The sequence below is a fragment of the Labrus mixtus genome, chromosome 17 (genome assembly GCF_963584025.1).
Source record: "Labrus mixtus chromosome 17, fLabMix1.1, whole genome shotgun sequence".
NCBI lineage: Eukaryota > Metazoa > Chordata > Actinopteri > Labriformes > Labridae > Labrus > Labrus mixtus.
The window spans coordinates 3,102,285-3,125,389 of record NC_083628.1 but is presented as its reverse complement, the minus strand read 5'-3'; the positions used below and the strand labels follow the sequence as shown (position 1 = coordinate 3,125,389).

Sequence of the window (23,105 nt, the reverse complement as noted above, 5' to 3'; positions counted from 1 at the left end):
ACCCCGGATGACGAGCAAGCCGTTAAATGCCTATTGTTTCAGTGACGTCAAAACACCACCAGTGCATACGTCATACTCTTTCCTACCTTCCCCGACTATTAACACAAACATTACGTGAATGTTTTAAAGCTAAATCACGGTAACTGTCCGAGACTTGAGCCAGCTATCCCGTCTCTGTATTCACAGCTGTTTCTAGCATGTTGTTCTTCTTCGTGTATAAAATGGAAACAGGAATCAGTTACCTGAGATGTGTTGCTGCCACCTTCAGTATTCATACAGGTACTGCATGCTATTGTTTTCCAGCGTTATGATACCAAACTTGGTAGATGTCGTGCATTTTAAAACGTTAACTGGAAAAAGGAATGTATGTAATTTGTAATTCACTGCTTTATAATTGTCTATTTATTTACTCAGTCACTGCACTTTAACTTTAACTGTCTATTTATTCATTCATTCAGTCACTGCACAATAATAACTGTATACACTCTTTCACTGCACTATAACTTCACTTATTTGCACTATATCTCTATATTTATATTTGTTTAATTAATCAGTCACTGCTAAATAATAACTGTATATATTCTTTCAGTCACCACAACTGTCTATTTATTTATTATTATTATCATTTATTCACTGAACAGCAATTGCTCTGGCCACTTTTTGCATGCTTCTCTCTCACATCACCACAAATATATTTTTGTTTTTGTAAACGCTGCTGTTTAAGATTGCTGCTAATGAAGTTTCATTGTGTCCTTGTATACAATGATAATAAAGATTCTATCTATCTGTATTGTTAACCAGATCTGAAGTTTAAATGTCAAATTAGTTCTATAAATGATGTTTTTATAATAATATTTTGGCTTCATTTGTTGTTTTTGGAACCAAACAGTTCTGGGGACTTTTTGAAGAGGAACTATCCACTAGGGAGTTCCCTGAGAACTACACACCATGGGGACTTTTTTTCTGTTTCCATTTGCACAACCATGGCTGATATGAACCTTAAAGTGACCGGCTGAAAGTTGCTAGAGCTTGTCTTGTGGTCTTTCAATAAAAAAAACAACAACACATTAACCAGGAATGCCTCCTAAATAAAATATGCTGCAGAGAGTTGCCCAGTTTCCAAGAGTCAAACGTTGATATTTTAATGTGTATAGTGGAACCAAAGGCTTTCAAACCCCAATACAAAACAAGTTTCTGTTAGTTGGACAAAGAATTATAAATGCTTTATTTGTATTTTAACTTGATGAATTATTAAGCTGGAGTTGCACAAATGTTGTTTATATACTGTAATCTCAATTATTTTATTTTATCATTTTTAGGCCTTTTTGCCTTTAATAGATAGGACAGCCAAAGAGAGACAGGAAATGTTGAGTGGAGAGAGGGGGACGACATGCAGCAAAGGACCGAGGACTACAGCCTCTGTCCATGGGGCCCTCGCAACATAACCGCTAGCCTATCCAGCTCCCCAAATTCTCACTTATTAGAAAAAAATACACAGAAAAGTATTAGTTGCAGAACATGTAAGTTTTTCGCTTCAGCTCCAAAAGGTAGAATAAAGAGGTGAAGACATTTCACAACCAAAGTCACACATTTAAATGTTTTTATTTTATTTAAAAAAAGCTTTGACATTCCAGTGTTTCTGTTTTCCATTTTCTAACAAAAGAGGGTTGTGAGATGACACTCCAGATTGTCAACCATTAATCTGAACCTCAACAACAACACAAACGTCGTCCCTGTGGGTCCATTCAAACAGAAAGGTGAATCGAGTCTTCAAAAAGAAAAGAAAAGAAAGAGAAAAGGCATTTATTATGATTATTATAAGCAGATGTGTGTGTGTGTGGCTGTATACAAGACTAACAGGAAAGGGGGGGGACTCACCATTTATTCACATTTTCACATGTTGCTGCCAAATTAATTAATAAAAAATAAAATAAAAGGTTAAACTGCACACTACCTGCAGCATCCATCAGTGCTCCTGTGTGATATTTGTAAACTAGGTTTGTTTCGTCTCTGCGTATAAGCTTCTTTATAACAGCAAAGGATGCGCGCCGTTTCAAACCTTCACTAAACGCGGTAGCTGGTGAGATTGTTGAGCGTGCCGTGGAGGTGCTCGGCCTAAAGCAGAAAATAAAACAAACAAGAACACAGGACAAATCTCATTATACCTACAGCAGCTGCTTTCAAAAACACACTACTTTCCTTTTACGCTGTACTGCAAAAAAAAACTAAAAACACTGCCTCAAGTTTATTTACAATCAGGTCCAAAGATTTCTAATGAAAATAAAAAAAGAGGAGATTCATCTGCCAATCGAGGCTGAGGATTGAACTTTGCACTTTAGCATCCGGCAAGTTGTACTCATTTTTGCATTTGTAGTTTTGTGTTTTCATACAGGAGTGTCCGTTAAAAAGTAGATTCATACCTAGGCTGCACATTCCATTTGTTCTATGAGCACTTCATCATTCAGTCTGTTATTTGTTTTAATTGAGAAAAAAAATGCTCGGAGTGATATCTTCGTATTGCTTCGTTTGTCAAACAGACATGTGGAAAACCAAAAGATTCTTCTTTTACAATCAAACTGAGACGAAGAAGAGCAGCAGGTCTGCAGCTTTAAGGAGCTGAAAGCTGAAAATGTTGGGAGATTTGAATTTTCTTTTTGACTGATTTATGGATTGAGTAACCGATTGATGCAGCTCTTTCTATACTACGAGCACCTTTTCACACTGCTTGAAAGAAAACAATGTTTCTGGTGTCATTCAGTACTTGAAGGGGAAGTTGTTGTTTTTTTTTTAAACCAGGGCCATATTTTAACCTTTTTTTGCCCTCTGAATGGAAAAGGGTTTTGGTACCTCTCCTGTGGATTTACTTCAGCCAGCAGTCGTGAAACAGGCTGTAGTGACTTCAGCATAATCCTCTTCAAGTTCTTGTTTTTGCCAATTTAAGACTTTAATTTTTATTCTAAGTGTCTGACAACATTTTTTTAAAAAGTACCCCGACAAAAACAGATCTTTTTGTTTAAGAACATTTAGTTTCTTTTCATCTAAGAAACAGCTGTAACACCCTTCTCTTCAAAGCCACCAGACTTCATTGACAAAAGCACTTATTTTAGCCGGCAGAGCACAGGAGCTGCTGCTCTGCTGTTGCCCCTCATCAGACTTTTACTGCGCTATTGTGTCACTTTCCTGTTTTAAATGGTCGGTTATGATCAAACAAAACATTAATGCAACCCACGATTACACAAAAAACCGCTAAGCAATCAAGGAAACAATCAAGTGGACAAGCAACCGTATTCTGCAAAGTAAAACTTGTGTTTCTGTCAAAGGAGTTCGGTGGCTTTCTGGCCTCAAAATGGATCTTACTCTTACATCGAATCATCTCACTTCGTCTTGTGCCGTTTGGTTTTAGATGGTTAATCATGATCAAACATGAGATGCCGGCGGTCTAGAGGATAGTGCTCGCCCCATGTACGGAGGCTGCTGTCCTCCAGGCGGACGGCCCAGGTTCGGATACGACCCTCTGGCTCTCTCTCTCTCTCCCCCTCCCTGGTTTCTGACTCTGTCATATCTACAAATAAAGGCCTACATTTTTTTTTTTTTTTTTAAATGATGATCAAACACAACATCTGTGGGGGCGATGGTGGCCTAGTGGTTGGTTAGCGCGCCTGTATGATGAGCAGCCTGGATTCCAGTCCAACCTGTGGATCCTTTTCCCGCATGTCGTTCCTCACTCTTTCTCTGCCTGATTTCTAGCGTTATCCACTTTCCTGTTTCTCTACTAATGGCACAAAAAAGCCCCCAAAATCTTTAAAAACTACACACACACAAAGCATTTGTATAATACATAATAAAATATTTAAAAAAAGCCACTATGTACTCTGTGTGAGGTTTTTTTGTCAATGGAGTTTGAGCTTTGAAGAGAGCAATTTGATGACGGTTGCTGGCTAGAAGAAAAAGCTCTCTCTGTGTACTGATGTCAGACACTTGAAATATCAATCGGAGCCCGTCAGTGGAAAAATAAAAAGACGTTTTAGACGAGGCACTTCAATCAGGAACATTTGTAGCCAAACTGAAGCAATCGACAGGAGCAGTTCAAGACTTATTGATCTACTACTCAGACCAAAACGTTTGTAAGGAAACACGCTGGACCAAGCTGAAAAAAACAAAATGCATGAATTCCCCTTTTTAACATGATTACCAATGATGGTTTGTGTGAGCCCAGTTTGATCTGGTTATTGTGTTGGAACAACCTGATTCCACAACAGACGGGGGGTTTACAAGCACCACTTCTACTAGAAATAAAAAAAAAAAAAAAAAGAGAAAAACAAACAGCGGCAGATTATTCAAAATGTCCTTGTTATTAAACTCTTCCCACCACTGCTCTTTGTAATACTGCAACTACAGGGGGTGGTTCCACGTTCAGTACCAAAGCAACACACAAGATACATTAAGAAAAAAAAAGAAGACCAAAATAATGAATGAAGGAAACTTCAGTCTGCAGGCGTCCGTCTGTCCATCAGTTTGAGGTGAACTTGTGCCTGCTTGGAGAGAAACAGCTGGAAAAGATGCACATATCAAATTTCCCTCCTTAGTGTTAACAGTCCAGATGTTTGTGTCCAGATGTTTGTGCCCGTGTGTGTGTGTGTGTGTGTGTGTGTGATTGTCCTCAGAAAAAAAAAGCAGAAACAGAACCAACAGAATAGTGGTATATTGTGACGTATATTCTCACTTAGTCCAAGGAGTTGCTCTTTACTTTGTACAATAATTTATTAGATAACTTCATCTAGAACTGCGTATTCATTCTGCCTAATTTGCTCTATTTTTATGTATCATTATTAAAAATGAGGCGTGTCTCTTTTCCCCCCTCCCATCGTTTTTGCGTATATCTGCTGTATAAATTCATGAGTTTACTTACAAGCTTCGTGTGCTATAAGAGTTGCAAATGTTCCAGAGGTGTTTGTTGAAAAAACTTTAAAAAATAAAAATAAAAAGGAGAGAAAAAGAAGAACAGGCGGAGAGAGAGATCACGAACGCCGAGTGATGCCGGAGAGGAAGGAGGTCAGAAACGACTGTGTGCTCGGGCGGGTGGAGTCAAGGGGAGGGACTTGGGGAGGGGGGGGGTTAGCTGGTGAGCTGACAGACTTGTGGAGCAGGGCGTTGAGGGGCCGATGGTGGTGTGTTTAGGGGTGGGGGGGGGTGGGGGGGGGGTATAGTCGTCTTTATTTTGGGGGGGGTGTGATGGTGTTCAGATCTTGAGGCTCTTTATAGTCTCTGCTCTCTTCTTGAGAAGATCTCCCACCTCCTGTAAAGAGCGCAGGTAACTGCTCTGCACCTTGTCCATAGCAGCCTTCATAAACGATGCTTCATCCTGGAACACACACAGACGCACACAGAGCCACACACACATACACACACACACAACAGACAGGAAAATCTTAGAGACCAGCAGCTAAATCATGCATGATGTGACAAAAATATTCTGATGAGGCTGCCGCCACCAAACGAGCCACAACATGAGCTTTTTGAAGTTACTATAAACACCAAAAAAGAAAACTTTTCGAGCTGCATTTCACTCACTGTTCAAAACATAAATGACTTTAAAGTCTTAATATGCTTAAATATAATATAAATCAAGCATATCCTCTGAAAATAACTCTGTGAGTCATGACTGTCTACAATGGGTGTAACACCCGAGTCCCACTGTCTGTGATGTTTTCAGAGTTTTCAGAGTCCTATCTTCACTTTGTTTACATCGCCTGGACGGCCGGCTGACTCCTCCCCTCGTGTATAAAAGTTGTTTAATTGAGGGACTAGAGAAAAGAAGAATAACATACTGTACTCACTGCTTAACTGTGTTTCTAGATCACGCTCATTTCAGGTAAATTTACATGCAGTGTGAAGATACGAGTATAATAAAGATTGCTAGCATTAGCATGCTAACACAACAATGCAGCGCGAGTTGTTTTGGTTTCATGCTGGTGCTCAAGGGCGACATCTGCTGGATCAAAAAAAATAATTGCATATAAAGCCTTTAAAAGGAAGAATGTGTATTATTTTACACACTGACCTGTGGGAATTCTTCCAAGCTTAAACTGGCCAGTTTAAGGGCTGTTATGCTCGTCTCCTGCTCCTTTATAAACTCCACACTCTGGGTGAGCAGGTCCTGCAAGCTCCCCGTCAGCTCCTGGAACCCGCACACCACCACCGGCTGCACGGGACACAAAGAGAGTTTACCTATAAAGCTCCGATTAGAAATAAAGAATACTGTGTGAGAGTAGGATTGACGCTGTACCAGAGCTGTGTTTGCATCCTTTTTCTTCTTCTTCTTCTTCTGTAGACTAGTCTTCAGCGGTCGGAGGATCTTTGCACAGTTACTCGCCATCCACAAGGCTATGCACATTGTCTGAAATATATTTAGACGTTATAAAACACCACCTAAGACACAGCAGAGGTGCAAAATGTTCACCGTATGTGGAAGCAGACGTCTCACCTCAACAAAGAAGATTAGGTTTTCTAATAAGGAGGGCTCTGTTTTTAATTTGCCCTCTTTCATTTCCAATAAATCCCCTTTGCATTTATTCAGAATTTCTGTGGAGACAAAAAGAAGAAAACATGAAAACATCCCAAACTCAGACAAACCTTCAGCTTGACACACCCAGCTGCTTCCTCACCTTGAAGCTGAACTACTAAAGATTTGAAACTGTTACAGATCTGGTTTTGAAGCTCTGACGATTCATCTAAGAAGATAAAAACAAAAAGGACAGGTGAGTGTTGAAGGATTCTGGTGACAGACTTTTTGGATCTGCATTAGTTACTGCAGTGTGCTCTCACCTAATCCAACGGACTCCAGCTCCTGCAGGTGCACAGACAGCTGGAAGGCTGCAGCCTGACACTGACAGCTCCCACTGGACAGAGCTGAGGCCAGGCGGGTGGAGGGGGGTCCCAGGAATGGATACTGCAACAAAACACAGACATCAGCGCAAGAATATACTCCAGGATTTCAAGAATCAGTCAGTCAAATATCCTCCTACATCTAGTAATTATGTAACTCACATTTGGTGGATAAATTAAGAAGTTTAGAAAGAAAGATGTCACCAAAAAACGAGCTAAAAAATGCTTCAGCAACATCTATTTCAACAAAGACTAATTTCTGAATTTGGATGTGATTTTCTATTCTTAAACTTCTGTTTATATTGCAATTTTATAAGTTTGATCTGGTTGCATAAATCCTTAAGTCAGTCTTTCTTAACCAGAACGTTTTTGCAAAAAATGTCAGCCCTGATATGAGAATTTAAAAAATCTCCATAAATGTTTCAAGAGTAAAAACGGTGCAAGTTTTCTGTGTCTATTTTTGTTCTTTCGATATCAGTATCAAAACATCTTTACTGCATTATTAAAAACACACGTGCACACCTGTATGCGTTTTTCTGCCGACTCAGCGGCCGTCTGCAGCGTCTGGTTGAGCTGGGCGAGCAGGCTGCCGAGGATCGACGTCTTGTCTCCGACTCCGTTCTCGTTTGAAATCTGGGAGTTTTGCTGCGGTGTCGCGTGTCCCTGCGAGGCCAAAGAGGCGAGGAGGCGGAGTGTGAGAGAGCGTATCCTCAGCCAGACCGTCTCCTCCTCGAGGGACTGACGCCGGTGCTCCTCGGTTAACTGTCTGTTAAAGGAAACAGGCGCAACAGGAGTGTGAATTTATAAGATAAAAATGCAATCGTATATGTAAGCTTAGCTACAACTCCTACTTCAAAAAGGTTGGAAATGAAACTTAACAATCCGGTACAAACAATCTAACAGTGCCATTAATGATGTCGTTGACCTCTTCAATACAATTCTGATCGATGTGAGGTCTTGTCAGCAGAGTTTCTTCCATGTACAGTCGGTTGACTGCATAATAAATGAGCTTGAGCATGAATGACGTGATTGTCTTTCCAATACTGATTATTTAAAATGCTCTGGACTTAACAGCACAGATTTGCAAGCTTGCAGTTTCTTCACACTAGAAGTTGAATGACTGTGAAGCTACACCAGGATGAAATGTATTTTTGGTTGACCGGACGTCAAAAAATAGCTTTAAAAACTTGATAAAAAATGAAATTTGTAGCCTGATAGTGACATGTTGATATCTAAGGAGTCCTTTCTATTCGGGCATTTTCACACCTAACCTGTTGGGTTGGGTTAACCAAATGTTAAAGTGATAAAAAGAAAATAACGAACCTGTCTTTAGGGTCCCAGCAGGTAAAAACAGTCAGGTCTCTGTTGTCCCTCATGTTGTCCCAGAGGATGTCATCCTCCTCCGCAGACAGAGACATGGCCTTCACGCTCTCGTCCAGACTCAACACGCTGAAAGACGCACACACAAAGAAAGTCAACATCTAAATCAAGAATCCAACTCCCAATGACACGTTTCTATGATTCTTTGTTTGAAGTGTGTTCTCACATGTCGGCCTCGAGGAACAGGTCCAGCAGCATCCTCTCAGTACGGACCTGAGCAAAGTGCAGCGATTGGTTCAGCCTGTTCCTGAGAGCGATGAACTCTGGGATTTTCTCGAACGCTCCGTACTTATACGCCTGGATGATATACTCTGAGGTCTGGAGGGGAGAGACAATGAACGGCATGTGAACATGTGGGCGCTGGGCTTTTTTCGGGGGGGGGGGGGTTGAAATCGATCAGATGTTGAAATCGCAGATCGAGGCGGACTTACATCTTTCTGGTTGGAGTGGAAAAACCTGAGGGAGAAGTTACAGGACTGGGAGGCTGCAGCGAACTGACCCAACGACTCGGCATAACGAGTCAACAGAAACCTGAAAAAGATAAAAACCCAAATTTGCTGGCTGCACTGAACACTATTCTCGGTTTGTGAAAAATGTGTCATAAATCAGCTGATCAAAAACGTAAAGATCATCATCTCTGTACTGACCCGATGGTGTCGTGCTGAACATGCTTGGCGTCCAGGCTGGAGTAAAGGTCAACGACGGGCTCGAAGGCGCCCAGGTGACAGTAGAGGAGCAGCAGCAGCAGCTTGAACTGAGCGTTTGAGGCGCTGTGAGACAGACCCTCCTGCAGGACGCCTAGACCCTGCCACACCATGTTCTCGTCCCCTAAAATAAAAAACACACACAGAGTGACATGTGTTAGAAAATATTTGAGGGAAATATGAGAAAAATCTGCAATGAGAGATAAAAACACTGACCGGTCTCCTTCCATAAGTCGACGTAAACATGAGCGGCCATGAGACAATACATGTCGGAGAACTGCAGCTCCGTCTTCAGCGCCGTCTTCCCTGTTTCAGACACACAGATCAACAAGTCAGAACAAAAAAATCTTAACAACTAGCACCCTAAAATCCAGAATATAAGCAGTCTGATTTAAGAGATCTCCCTGAGAGAGAAAAAAGGTTTAAACCGTCTAACTGTGTGACGATTTCTAATGTGTTCAATGAAGTCTACAACGTGAAGTTTCTGTGCAGCTGTGTCGTTCTTTCAGTACAATCTGTTTTCACTTTGTGGAGTTTGCTCTCCTATTAGCTACAGTACGCTAGTTGAGCTCTAAGCCTGCAGTGAAAGTTGTGATGTACAGACCCCCCCGTCCCTCGAGTCGCGCTGCCTAACCTCTGCTGGATGTCATGTCTCTTTCAATGCTCCTTATGTTCTGTTTTTAACTCTTTAAAGCACTTTGAATTACTCAGAAAGTCGCCTTTTTGTGCAGAAACAAATCAAGTTTTCCTTCATCTTGCAGAAATAGAATTGTTGACGCTGTGTTCTCGTCAGTTCTGGATCCCATTGTCATTTATAGTGCAGCCTCTTGACGCGGTGTATCACTCCGCCCTGAGATTTACAACTGGTGATCGATTCGGCACTCATCACTGTGATCTGTTTGAGAAAGTTGGTTGACCTTCTCTTGAAGAGAGGCGCATCACGCATTGGTTTTTATATATTTTTCAAGGCTCTTATTGGAAACCTTCCACCGTACATCACAGACCTGTCTGAGTGGAATGCGGGCGCCTACATAACCCGTTCTTCTGATTGGTTTGTTCTTAAAGTCCCTCGAGCTTTCACTGAACTCGGTAAAACTGCATTTTCTTTGGATGCCCCAATTTCATGGAACGCCCTCCAGCAAACTCTTAAGATCGGAGTTCTTCCCTCTCTTGCAGAGTTTATCCACTTTGTTTTAAATTGAAACTGTTTGTAATGGATCTCAGTGGTTTTAAGTGTTTGTTGTTGTTTCTGCTTGTTCTACTGAGCTTTCTCGACGGCATTGGAACCGAGGGAAACCTCAGTGTCCTTTTGAGAATAAACAAAGGATTGATTGATTGATTGATTGATATGAATGGTGCTTCATTTATAAGCTTTCTTTTCGACACCACTTTTTTTTTTACCAACAGATACTATTTCTGTTTTTTAAATTATGGATAGAAGTGTAAAATACCAAAGCTTTAAAAACAAAATCTGATCTTCAGTCATATTTTTATCCAAGAGACAGTACGTTGGTCAGGAATTTGTGCAATTCGGTAATTAACATACAAAAAAAATGACCAATACTGGGTGTCTAGGACTTTTATTTTTGTTGCTGTGGTTTTGAAACAGGAAGTGATAATGTTGAATTTTTATATAGAAATGATTTTCATATACAACAGTGTCCTGATGAATCAATAAACACCTCTGAACATAATGTTGATGCCTGCCGACCTTTTCACAAACTCTGAAACACTTAAAGGTGATAAAAATTTAGTTACATCTTGAAAAGGAACACAAGCGTCATGACTTAAGTTTCTCAAATGATAAAAGTCCGTACTCTTCAAAGAAGCCATTGATGTCTCGTAATAAAATCCCCTTAGCCTCCCCGAATGTCTCTGATTGACTGCCATGATGACGAGCAGTCCTTTTACAATGTGGTAGGAAGGCTTAACATGACATCAATAGGAATATTAGGTTACTGTGAATTAGTGGTCAACTTGTTTTAAGGGCTGAATTTTACTAAGAAATGTTTCCATTAAATTAAACAGCTGAGTGTGATTTTAACAAATTCTTCTGTTTGTGTTTGTTCGGTCATACGTCAGCCTTCATGAGCCTCGTGTTTTACCAGGAAGTCGCCTGTTTGACTTTTCTATGAAGCTTTGTTGGTGTTTAAAGACACATCACAGATGCTTTGAGCTGTCAGTTAACAAGATGAACAACGTAAGTAATGCTTAATGTTGAAGAAGCACTCGTCAGGACATATCAGTAAGATATCTACTAAATGAAATAATAAAGTGAGCTTACTATCTGATCATTAAGGAAACATGTTGAAGTGCTGGCTTCTCTGACAACAATGCAGCAGCCAGTATGTCCTCCTTCTAACTTTAGATTCTGGTCCTGAATGCTCTGGATTTGTTTGGACCAGAGAAGGTAGGCGCTTTTAAGACAACTCCTAAACGGCCGTTTTGGACGCCCCTCGGTTTGCCAGATATGAGAGCAGTTATCAGGTCAACAGGTGTTGCAGCGATGGAAGCGGGCAAGAGAAGTGGTTCAGATAGAAGTGATTGTACCCGACCTAAAAAGCCTCTGCATGTTTCTAATAAGCTCCACGAGCAGAAACGTGCTCAAACTAGGATCAATATTGGAGATGCTTTTTGAAAAATGGAGAGAGGTTAGAACACAGAAAGGTTTACAGACCCATGCAGAGCTGGATAAACACTGAAGCTTCAGAGTCCACCACATGGTGACCTGTGTGAGCATCGACTCTAGAGAGGAGGGGGGAGACAGCTCTCTACAATGTTTAGAATTTGGACTGCAGTACCCATTTTAACCACTAGGTGTCAGAGTTACATATCGCTCCTTTAACACTGTGTCTGGGCAGAACATAAGTTTGGGTGCAACCTGCAGGGAACACAAGCAGAGTGACACCAGCTGTCGTGCACAAGATAAACGTGCGGTCCCCATCAAGATACGCTACATTAGCTTTGCTCTGGCAGAGGGACCGAGCAGTGAAGCCAAGTCAGTGCCAAAACATGACACCTGATGCAGCATCAGTGAGCAGTCTGAGTAATGACACTGCATCGTCCTTAATCGTTCCATCCCTTTTTCCAAACAGCAAGTCAAGTACTCTGAGCTCAAGACAGGACTCAAATTCAAAATAAAAGCCTAGCAATCTCTTTATGAAAATGCATCTATATAACTCCACTGTACATTTGTATTATTTTGGATAAGTTGTAATTGGCCTCACTGGGACAGCGTGATATCTGTCTGAATGAAAGTCGACAGATATATTTAAACTGGAGATAACTTGTATAAAGCTGGTTCTTTAAAATGGATGAAAGAACTTGAGCTTGCAGTTTCATCTTATTCCACAGCGCAGAACTTTTCTGGTCATAATTTGGTCACATTGTATCGACACACGGCTGTGAATAAAGTCACAAATATGTTCCACTTCGCACGAGTTGACAACATAATTTTACGCCTCTTTGCTCGGCGTACCATCTTCTCACTCCGATTATCCTCGAAACAAAAATATTCGGAGAATTTTTGGTAACTTTGGTAAGTCTTCTTACCGAACTTGAGGCCGTGACGATAGTGCGCCTTGAGCTCCGAGATGAGCCGCAGTTTTCCGTCCGCGTCGAGGGAGTGATGCAGGCCGAGCGCTCGACTCAGCTGACACACGCACAGATGTCTCTGGAGCGCTTTGGTGTCGTCTGGGAATGCGAATCCCTCGTCTCCCTGCTCGCCCAGAGGGACCGCTTCACTCAGACGGTTTATGAACTACACAAAAAAAAAAGTTTTTAAGAGCAACATATTTCCCTTTGCATGCGTCACATTGAAAATAAAGCTGTAACTCTGTCTCACCTGAACGTGCTGATCAGGAGGCAGCAGGTGCAGGTATATTTTGAGGTCGGTGATGCAGCAGGGTTTGTCTCCAAACTTCCCAAAGAACTGCACCATCAGCTCTAAAGGATCACCTGTTTAAAAAATAAAAATAAAAAATAAAAAGGTAAAACATCCGGAGAAGAGTCAAAAAAAGAATAATGCAGAGGTTTTATATCATTTCTTACCGAGCAGGCTTTCTTCAGGACATCCCCGCTCTCTCAGTCTGTGCATTAATTCAAGTCGAGCTAAATATGGTCCTCTGAGCGAGCGGGAATCTTTGCCGTCTTCCCCTTTAATTCTGTCCTCCACAAACCTCACGACTTCAGCCACGGTGTGATGAACTGAACCCTCCGAGCAGCTGCGGAGAGACAGATACGGATCAATGATGGTTTGGATTAAGTACATTTTCTCTTTTCTCTCTCTCTGTCCTCCAAAGTTCAGAGGTAGATAACAGAACAGCCCGACGGGAGCTCGCATCGCTTCAAGGACCCTCAGGAGGTTTTGTGTCACCCGGTTATTAAAAGAAACTTGTTCTTAATATAGAATTTATTTAGAAGCTACATGTGTGTCTGGGGACTTTTATCAGGCAGTGGCAATGTTTATTCTTCAATATCTAAAAATAAGGAACCTCAACAGAAATTCCTCAAATTGCCACATGTATTTATCTCTTAACCAATAACTCCTCTACAAGTGGATGTGGGGGTGGGGTCACAGAAGAAGGTTGGGAGAACTCACTCTATCAGCCACCTCTGGGTTTTGACTTTCTCATAAATCCTCTTTTTTTAATCCCTCAAAAATAAAGATCAGCATCCCTCATCAGCTGAGCTTTAACACACACACACTCCAGTCAGTTTCCACTTCAACTAAAACCCGTTGTACTCACTGTTCTCCATCTTCAGGCGGGCTCCACGACTGATCGATCAGGTGGAAGAGAGAGTCAAAGTAGGAGGGGTAGAACTGCCAATCGTCAGGACTGTAGACAGAAACATAAAAGGTTTGTAATCACTCATCTGCTTTTTTAGTAAATCCTCTCACTTCCACATAAGGCCCCGTGTCCACCGAGCGTTTTCTGCGGGTAGAAAAGCGCTGACTGTGAGCTCGGGAGCGCTTGCATGGAGCGTTTGTGCGCTGAGAAGAAAAGCGCTGGAGGTCCGTCCTGTCTCTATGGCAACAGTCTGTTGACAATGGCCGCTGCTCCCTTACTTTTTACTGCATGTTTTATAAATTAAAGATATTTTTTTACCCCAGCAAAATAAGAGGAATATCACACATTTGAAAAAGAGTGCCGGTGACGTGAACAGCAACTTTCCTGAAAGTTGAAATATTTTTGAGTGCTTGGAGCGGCAGCACAAAAAAGCAGAGCGCTCAGAAAAGAAAGACGCTGGGCTCTGTGCTTATTCTCTCCTCTACTCATTGAAAACTATTGAAAAAAAGACGCTGTCAGTCAGAAAAGCAAACGTTAGGCGGACACGGGGACTAAATAATCTAAATGATCTCCACTGACTTTTTGAGCAGCAGCTTGTGGGCTAAGGCGTTACACTCGGGCCAGCGCTGTAGTCTCTGGTAGAGCATCATACATTTGCTTTCTCGGCTCTGCAGCTCACTGGTCAGCTTCTCTGTGAGGGAAACACACAAATATAAAAAATCACATCAATCTTATACATATGTCAGATAGGACGGAACGATCCCAAGTTTGTTGATCTTTCAGGCAGACCTACACAACAACATTGTTCAATAATGGGACGTTAGTTATTACTCACAGTTTTTATGAGTAGCCCCTGTTCTTAAAAAATGTTTTAACAATACCTGTTTGCAGGATGTTTCCCCTGAATGCAAAATAAAAACAAAAGGCAGGTGTTTTCCCCCCCATGATTAAATTGGTACCAAACAATCTGAGGGTGTCTGATAGCGAGCTTAAGCTTCATCGGACGGCATCGACATGATTTGAAAGCATGAACATCACGGCCAGGTTCTCATCCAACAGTTAACATTTCTGCATGCCGAGTGAGAAAGCCTTTGCTTGTTTACAAAAACAATTTATCCTGATAAATTCAGACTTCTGTGAGGAGTTTATTACACATGATCATATCGCAGTAATGATGAAACTGCGATTAATTGTGCAGCCGTACTCTCCGGCTTTAAAAAAGGACACAAACACAAATGTACATACCCCCAAGTGGGCCCCTGATCACCTCAAGGGCCTCGACACATTTCCCCAAACGCTCCAGAATCATATAATACAACTGCACCTGCAGAAACACAGAGAAAAGAAACAACTGTTAATAAAAGGACCCACAAAGTGCCCACTTCCTGTTTGTCTGGAGGTTAAGAGTTAGAGTCGATCCACTGTGTAATCCTGGATATGAGAAAATATTTTCTTCAGGAAATGATGTTTTAGAAAGTGAAGGTCGGATAGGGGTCGATGACTAATAATGTGTGTTTTCAAGTCACATAGGAGAGTTACATAACGGTCTGATTTATAAATCTGACAACGCATCAATAGTGAGTTTCTACATCTGTATCTATCGAGTGTCTTTTTACAGTTTGTCATCTTGTGTGACACATTGTGCACTGCTGCAGGACGGGGATAAATTCCTGATAAGTGAACAACAAGTTGAAATGCTCCCAGTTATCTGCGGAAACAGACCACATCATCGTGACAAGCTAACAAGAATTCCTGCTGTCAGAGATTCAGAGAGAAGCTCAAAACAAAATGATTGTGACAGCTTCAGCAGAAGTGAGAGGACAGAGAGTGAGCAGAGCACAGACGGGGGAATTTACATGTTGTGTTAACTGAGGCATTTCATGTTTCCCTTTAGTAAGTTTGAAGGGAACTAGTCTCACTAGTTCCCCTGACAGAATCAGTGAGTGTTTGTTGTGGTTTTTTTTTACATTTGGACCAAAATACTTAATTTCCTACCTTTCAACATGTCTAAAATCGATATAAAAACTTTGTCTTTCTGATTGCTAATACTGTAATTTAATTCTGTGTATCTATTCTGTCCACACAACATTTCAAGTCTCTGTGATTCCTGATGTATCTTCTACTTTTTTTTCCCATTCAACGACTATTTTAAGAATGTTTCCTTCTCCAAAACAAAGAATTGAAATGAAGAGTGTTATACTGGCCTCTGTAATTAAACCGCCTTCACTTTAAACAATGCAGGCCATCAGTAAAACTACACATCACACCTCCAAAAAAAACCCAGGAATCCAAAGCTCAATCCAAGTTTTAAAAAATGTGGTTTTCAAGACTTCTTTTCCACGTTTTGTGTGGATGTCCAACAGTGCTGCTGGTATTTGTAGTCAACTGAAGCCATTAAGTTCTTGCATTGCCTACACGTTCCATGATGCATTGCCCACAAGCAGGTGCAGCATGTCTTTAGCTGTATTCTCTGTAGGCTGTTTACACCTTGCGTTAACATCTGTCCTCCTGGTTGATCTGATAACAAGTGGATTCCTTAAATGCTAGATGAGAATCAGAGCAAAGCGTCTAGAGGATGGATTAATCGACTAGCCGATAATAACTATCCATCTCTTCAGATTTCATAGATCTAAAAAGATCTCTGCTGATATATCGGTATCTGATTTTTATCCCCTCCCCATTATCGATTTCCGTATCTGCCCCAAAAATCGATCAGTCGGGCCCTGATCCAAACAGATTTTCTTCCTGCACAGCAACTATGTCAAACGAAGGCGCTAACGACCAAAACAAGCTTCAGAGAACATGTGCAACAACCAAGGTGAAGATATGGATGATAAACTGTCTACAATCCCTTCAGCTAACATAAAACCTGCAGACTCTCTTACCTCTGCTTCAGCTTCAATCTTCTCCTCTTTGACCATTTTCTCCACCATGCGTTCAGCGAGAGGCAGGAACATAGTTTGGGCCAGTTTTTCATCTTGTGCTGAGATGGCCTGAACGAAAAACAAAACAACAAGGCACGGGAGTTATTATCAGAATCATTACAGACAATATACAGACTGTGTTGTCAAAGAATACCCTGCCCATACCTGCATCACCAGACTCATGACAGACCAGAAATAATACGGGTTCTTGGGGACGATTTTATACAAGGCCATTCCTGCCTGTGAGAAGGAAAAGATGCATTTATCAACATCCTCTTCATTGTTGTATTTTACTAATGGAGCAAGCTGTTTTTACGTCCGTGTTTGGATGTTCATATTTGACTCACCTGCTGCATCTTCTTGTACTCCCCGACGCGAGCGTACGCCATGAAGAGGTGAGAGTGATACTCCTCGCTGAGAGGAACCTTCTTCACTGCAGCTTCATAGAGCTTAGTGACCAGCTCGGCTGCAAACAACACACACACAAAAATGATCAGGCATGCAGTTATATTAAGGTTTTTACACATCCTTTATGTGTCTGTGTTTGCATGTGTACTCACGACGATGCATCTCTCTGTACAGTATAGTCAGAGCCTGTAGCGAGTTGTCATCAGTGGGCTCTAGAGTGGCCACCTCCTGCGCCAGAGTGAACGCCTCATCCTGCTTCCCGGTCCTCTGGAGACCGATCGCCTTGAGGACCTGAGAGGAGACGGGAGATCATGAATGATGAGCTAAGGATGAAAACAAGAATACAAAAAGAGAACTGTACTAGAAAATGAAATTCGCACACATTTTGCAGCCAAGTCGACGTCTGCAGGAGAACTTTTCACAGCTACAACCGAGTGAGAATTTGGTTTTGACACCCGATTATTTAAAGCATTTTTTATTAACAGGTTTTTTTCATTACAAGTTGCTCACAGATACAGACACGACATCCTCATATGAAATACTTAGAAGAGTTTCTCTCTTTGGTTTTTTTGGGCAGCGTCTGCAAACAATGTCATCTTTTAAAGGGGACATATTATGAAAAATCCACTTTGACAGTGTTTTTGAACATATATCTGGGTAACCTGAGAGTCTACTGACCCACAACATGTGAAATAAATCCATCCAGTCCTTTGTTTGTGGTCTGGATAAGTCTTTCAACACAGAGAAAAATGCTCCGTTTAAAATGTGCTCTCCTTGTGATGTCACAGTGGGATTCTGGTTAAAAAGAAATCCCCTCCCCTCCCCTGATATCTCCAACCATGGACTCCACCCCCAGCCTAGAACTAAACTTTTTCACAGGTCCACCATTTTTATTCTCACTAGAGGAGAGATGTCTACCAGGAAAACTCAGGAGGGGCTCATTGCATTTAAAGAGACACACACACCAAAACGGAGCGTTCTGAGAGAGCTGGTTTATACAGGGTCTCAAACCTCCTCTGGTGCTTGATTCATGTTATATTTTGACCAAAGCACAGCACAGATTATTTATTTAGACCACAGGGGGACTGTTTGAAAAGGAGGAGAAGGGGGATAATATGTCCTCTTTAATGCAGAGTCAGCAGCTTTTTCCTGAAATATACTGTAATATTATATTATGGAGTGATGCAGAAGGTGAGAAACTCTCCATAGCGCCAAGTGTGTCTCCAAGTGTGTCAAGAGCTAAATCAGTGCAGTTGTAAGTGTTTGGTATGCAGAGGTTCCTAAGGGATGCCAACAATAGAAAAAGGCTGCACAAACACAAACAACACTCGGAGAGAAAATAGTTCCTTAGTCACCCACCTTGGCACAGTGCAGGTCCTTATGTTTCTTCAGCAGTTTGTCCGCCTGCTGTATTGCCATTTTATTGTTGCCATTATCGAGATAATCTGGGGGAAACAGGGGAGGGGACAACGTTATTGCAGTGATGACGGGGATTTAAAAAAAGGTGACATGCAGTCTTCAGAGTTTAAAGTTATTTCCCACCACAGAAACTTTCCCAAGGGAATGAAATGCTTTGGAAGTACTCAGTGTTTTCACCGCAAGGACTAAGGTCTAATTTATGTCCCATGGATGAAATGAAGGGGTTGTGCTTGCAGCCCTTCACATTTCTGATCCAGTTGAGTTCCTGGAGCATTTAATTTTAGCCACCTTTTTTCCCGCAGTTGAGAAAGTTGTATATTTGGCGCTGCAGAGGGATTTCATTTCCTTAATGATTACTTTAGTTGCACTTTATGCTGACTGACTGTGGATTCATAAAATGTATTTGTTGTTGTAAAGTAGCATACAAAAATAACAAGTAGAAACAACCATTGGTCTCGAGTTTGCTTAAATCTTGTTGGTCTTTGAACAGAGATGGTAACACCGACTTCAACGGGCTGAGGGAATGTTTTAGTTCCATTAAATGTAGTTCCTGGGAATAATTTGGATTTTTAGCACAAGAACCCAGTTGTTTTAGCAAACATGACCATATTACTAGATACTTTATACGGTAAAAACTTGCAAAATCAAAAAAAATGTCAATTACAAACACTTCTAAATAAATAATAATAATGAATTTTGAAGCAAAATACCAAATATGCAACAACAAGGTCAACAAAGTAATCTGCTTGTCTCAAACAGTAAAATAACAGATGGCTTTTAGACCGATAGACAGCCACAAAAAAACACAAAGTGAAGATATTAAATTGGTCTTCATTCAGTTGTTTCAATATTTTTATCAAAATAAGTTTTTAAAGACCAGAACGAGTTATGTTTCCGTTTTTAACTATCAAAACAATCACATCACAACTATTTTTATAACATATTAAGGAAAGAAGAATCACATTTCACTTCATAATGTTAATATATATATTTCTTTTTTCTTTCTATACGACTTGAAGACATTATCCTGGTCTTATGCCATATGTCTAAATGTTTATAATTCTTGTTTCCACGTGTTTTAAAATGACAAATGTCCAATATTTTAATAGTACTGAAAAGTAAAAAAGCTTAAAAGAACTACACATCTTCAGTCATACTTTTAACCAAAATCTGTGGTGAGCCAAACAGTTGCACAAACACGTTGGCACAGTTCGATGCTGAGACATTTCCGGCGTCTTTGTGCAATTACTCCTGACAGAATACAGGAGTTTGTTTGCAACTTTTGAGTTAAAAAAATAAATAAAAATACTTGGTGATAATTCCAATTAGAAGTTAATTGGGGCAGATTTTGGTGTGTCTTCCTCTGTCAATAAAAATGTAAGCCAATCTTGTCTGTTTGTTGCCGTGGTAACGAGCAGATATTAATGTCATTTCATTTTTACTCACATCTAAGTTTAAATGTCTGGTTTTGTATTCTTTTCTTTTGCAGACCACACAACAGGTTCATACATTGAGCGGGTCGTAGACAGATTCATTAAACATGACATCATGTTTATTTTCAGCCTTACTATCTTTTCAGGGTGGCTGGTAGATATTTGAAGTACATGCAGTCACAAACAGAGACACCTCAGTGTTCAGCCTCTTCAGGACAGCTGGATGCCAAAATTAACTGTGCCAGACGGTGCACTGTGGTTATGTCATGCCTATTCTCTCTGTTCATACTGTTATCACAGGAAAAAAAACCAAACGATGACCAAACCCAGACAGAAACCAAAAGGAACAATTGACACAAACAATGATCCATCCAAGAGGTTTAAAGCTTTTGTTTCGTGCTGCCAAAACAGAGCAGCTCTGAAGCTACAATGTTAGAAGAAAAACAAGAAAACTACAATAGTTTAGCGCTTTAAAAACTAAATTCTGTTGTCACATCAGTAACCCAACCAGGACGAGCCCCTGCTTGGGGTGGGGAAAACACGATTATATTACGATCAGTACAATGCTTACAGTTTTAAAGGTGCACTGTGGAGTTTTGGTAGAGAAATGTGAAAGTTGGAGAAGTGTACAGACTCTGTGGTTTATGATCATAACTCTATATACAAAATGTCCTCAGAGGAAAATGTAGTCCCTGTTACACTGTTTGAAGATAAAATGCTAAGCGAGAATTCAATTCAAAAAACTTTATTTGTCCCCGGAGGGCACACAGAGCAGTAAATTAACAGCAGTGCAGGTGGACGAAACATTTTAACCTAAATATAAAGTGTGAATTTAAATACAACTTAAAGCTTAAACTTAAAAATACAAAATATAAAAGAGTAGATATGAGTGGACAGTGATCGGACTAACAGATGTAAACAGAACTATGTGCAGTAAACACCATCCCACCCTCACCACACATACTGTGCAATATTTATTTTATATTTCTGCAATATCTATTTATATTCTGTTAGGCTACTACCCGTAAATAACTCCTACCTACATTGACCATCTTACCTGAATGAGAGTTCCTTTTTTTTTTTTTTTTCTTCTTCTTCTGTTGTTTTTAGCTGTGGATGCTTGTATGTGTGTGCACTTTAAGGTGAAGCCAAATAATTTTGTTGTACAATAATGACAATAAAGACATTCTATTCTAAACGAGAAATATATATATATATATATATATATATACAGAGCTATGTGCAAGTAGGCAAATACTAAATGATAAGTTATTAAGGTGCATGGAGAATAATGGAACAACAGAACTAATATAAACAATATAACTGTAAAAATGAGATAAATAAAGTGACTGTAGTGTAATGATGGATAAGAAACAACAGGATTAAAGTAACTACACCACACCCACACCCCCTCCCCTCCCCACCGGATTGCTGATGGATGGTCTGCCTCCCCCCACCCCCTTGCTCTCTTCCTGCATCTTATCCCATCTCTCCCCCTATCCCTTTCCAAGCCCGGTGCAGTCTAGGCCTGTGAAGACTGTTTCGTCATGAGCCGGGGATCCAGCCGAAGATTTCTGCCTTTTAATAAGACAGTTTTTTCTTACCACTGTAACTTTTGCTGCTTTGCTAAAGTGCTCATGGTGGATAGGCCGGATCTTTGTAATATAGCAATAAGTAAGGTCTTTTACCTGCTTTTTGTAACATAACAATAAGTAAGGTCTTTTACCTGCTTTTTGTAACATAACAATAAGTAAGGTATTTTACCTGCTTCTTGTAAAGTGTCTCGAGATAACACTTGTTATGAGTTGACGCTATACAAATAAAAATTGATTAAAATTGATTGATTGAACTAGAACTGTATGAATACTGATATAAAAAGGATAGAATAAAGTGATAAAGTTATGGTGAGTTATATTTCCTTTTATTTTTATTTCAAGCAACCCACATAAAAAACTAATTAAAAAAAACCCACAAACACAAACCCAAAACAAAAAAAGTGACACACACACATCACCAATGATTCAGTTTTTGCAACCCAAAATAATGTTTACATACGATCCCCTTTTATATTATATATTTTATTAAATTAAAGATATCACCACATTTTCCCCTGCCAGTCTGTATCTAAACATCCTCCATCACGTGTTGCCATGGAAACCATCTGTCAAGGAGTTTTGCATTATTTCCTTTTAATAAAAGGAAGTTTCATTTAGCATTTACTTCAGAAAATCTAGAATATAATTGTTGCACTTCTCCAACTTTCACAACCAAATCTACAAAGTGCACCTTTAAAATAATCAGAATTATTAATAAATGTCCAGTGTGAAAAAAAACCAAGTTGTTATGTGGTGTACTAACTTATGCAAAAGTAAGTTAATATCAAATGTTTTAAGTTATTCAGCAGCAAACTGTTCAACTCTGTGACAGCTCCACTGTAGCTCCCATGCTAACTAGCTGCAGGATTAGCATGAAGCATTGTCCTTACACTATGATGCTAGCTTCGTTGCTAACCGTGATAAATACAGCCGGGTGAGGGATTCAAACCCACATGGAGACAGCCGTCTTATCACAACCCAATCAACGCATCGCCCCTTGACGCACACATTCAACACATTTCAACAACTTTCCTTCAGAGGGTGTGCACAAGTTGAAGCATGCCCCATTGACTTGACATGCTAGTTAGCATGCTAGCTAGCTGTCAAATATCGACCGTGAGACAGAGGAGAAAGCGCTTCGACTTTGAGACTGAGACAAAACCAAAGAAGTCCGCATCATTCAACGCCTCAACCACCATCTAGACCGTGCAGAGGTTTTGACATCCTGCCCCCCATTCAGAGACCCATGCAAGTAGCGTCCCAACCCGGCTTGGTGACCGGGTAAGGTGCACTGTCATTGGGCGCTGCAGGCAGCAGAGTCCGTGGTTGAAGCTGGAGGGGCCGCATCTCTGCCCCTCTCTCCCCCCCCTCTTACATCTAATTCTTTAAACACATGCACTCGTATGGAGCACAGCAATGCTCACAAAACATACAAACATAAAAATCTAAACAGAGTCGTACCGTAAATAGGTCTGAGTCTCCTGTCGTTGGGATCCTGCACATGGCCTCTCGCCGCCATGGTTGAGTTTACCTGCTGGGTAAATGTCCACGCATGCGCATTGCGAGC

At 40.7% G+C, this 23,105-nt stretch overlaps 1 protein-coding gene across 1 annotated transcript; it reads right to left on the bottom strand.

Moving 5' to 3' along the window:
* Positions 1–1,586: 1,586 nt before the first annotated feature.
* On the bottom strand, positions 1,587–23,105 carry naa25 (N-alpha-acetyltransferase 25, NatB auxiliary subunit). The gene is made up of 24 exons (XM_061060978.1): positions 23,000–23,105; positions 18,451–18,536; positions 17,244–17,382; positions 17,031–17,149; positions 16,849–16,923; positions 16,645–16,752; positions 15,005–15,083; positions 14,339–14,450; positions 13,718–13,807; positions 13,020–13,192; positions 12,814–12,926; positions 12,522–12,729; positions 9,186–9,275; positions 8,913–9,093; positions 8,697–8,796; positions 8,432–8,583; positions 8,209–8,334; positions 7,408–7,651; positions 6,826–6,949; positions 6,666–6,731; positions 6,485–6,582; positions 6,287–6,397; positions 6,062–6,202; positions 1,587–5,362 (listed from the first exon to the last, which is right to left on the bottom strand). Exons 1-24 carry the CDS (start codon positions 23,055–23,057, stop codon positions 5,240–5,242), a joined length of 2,916 nt encoding a protein of 971 aa, XP_060916961.1. The 5' UTR covers positions 23,058–23,105; the 3' UTR covers positions 1,587–5,239.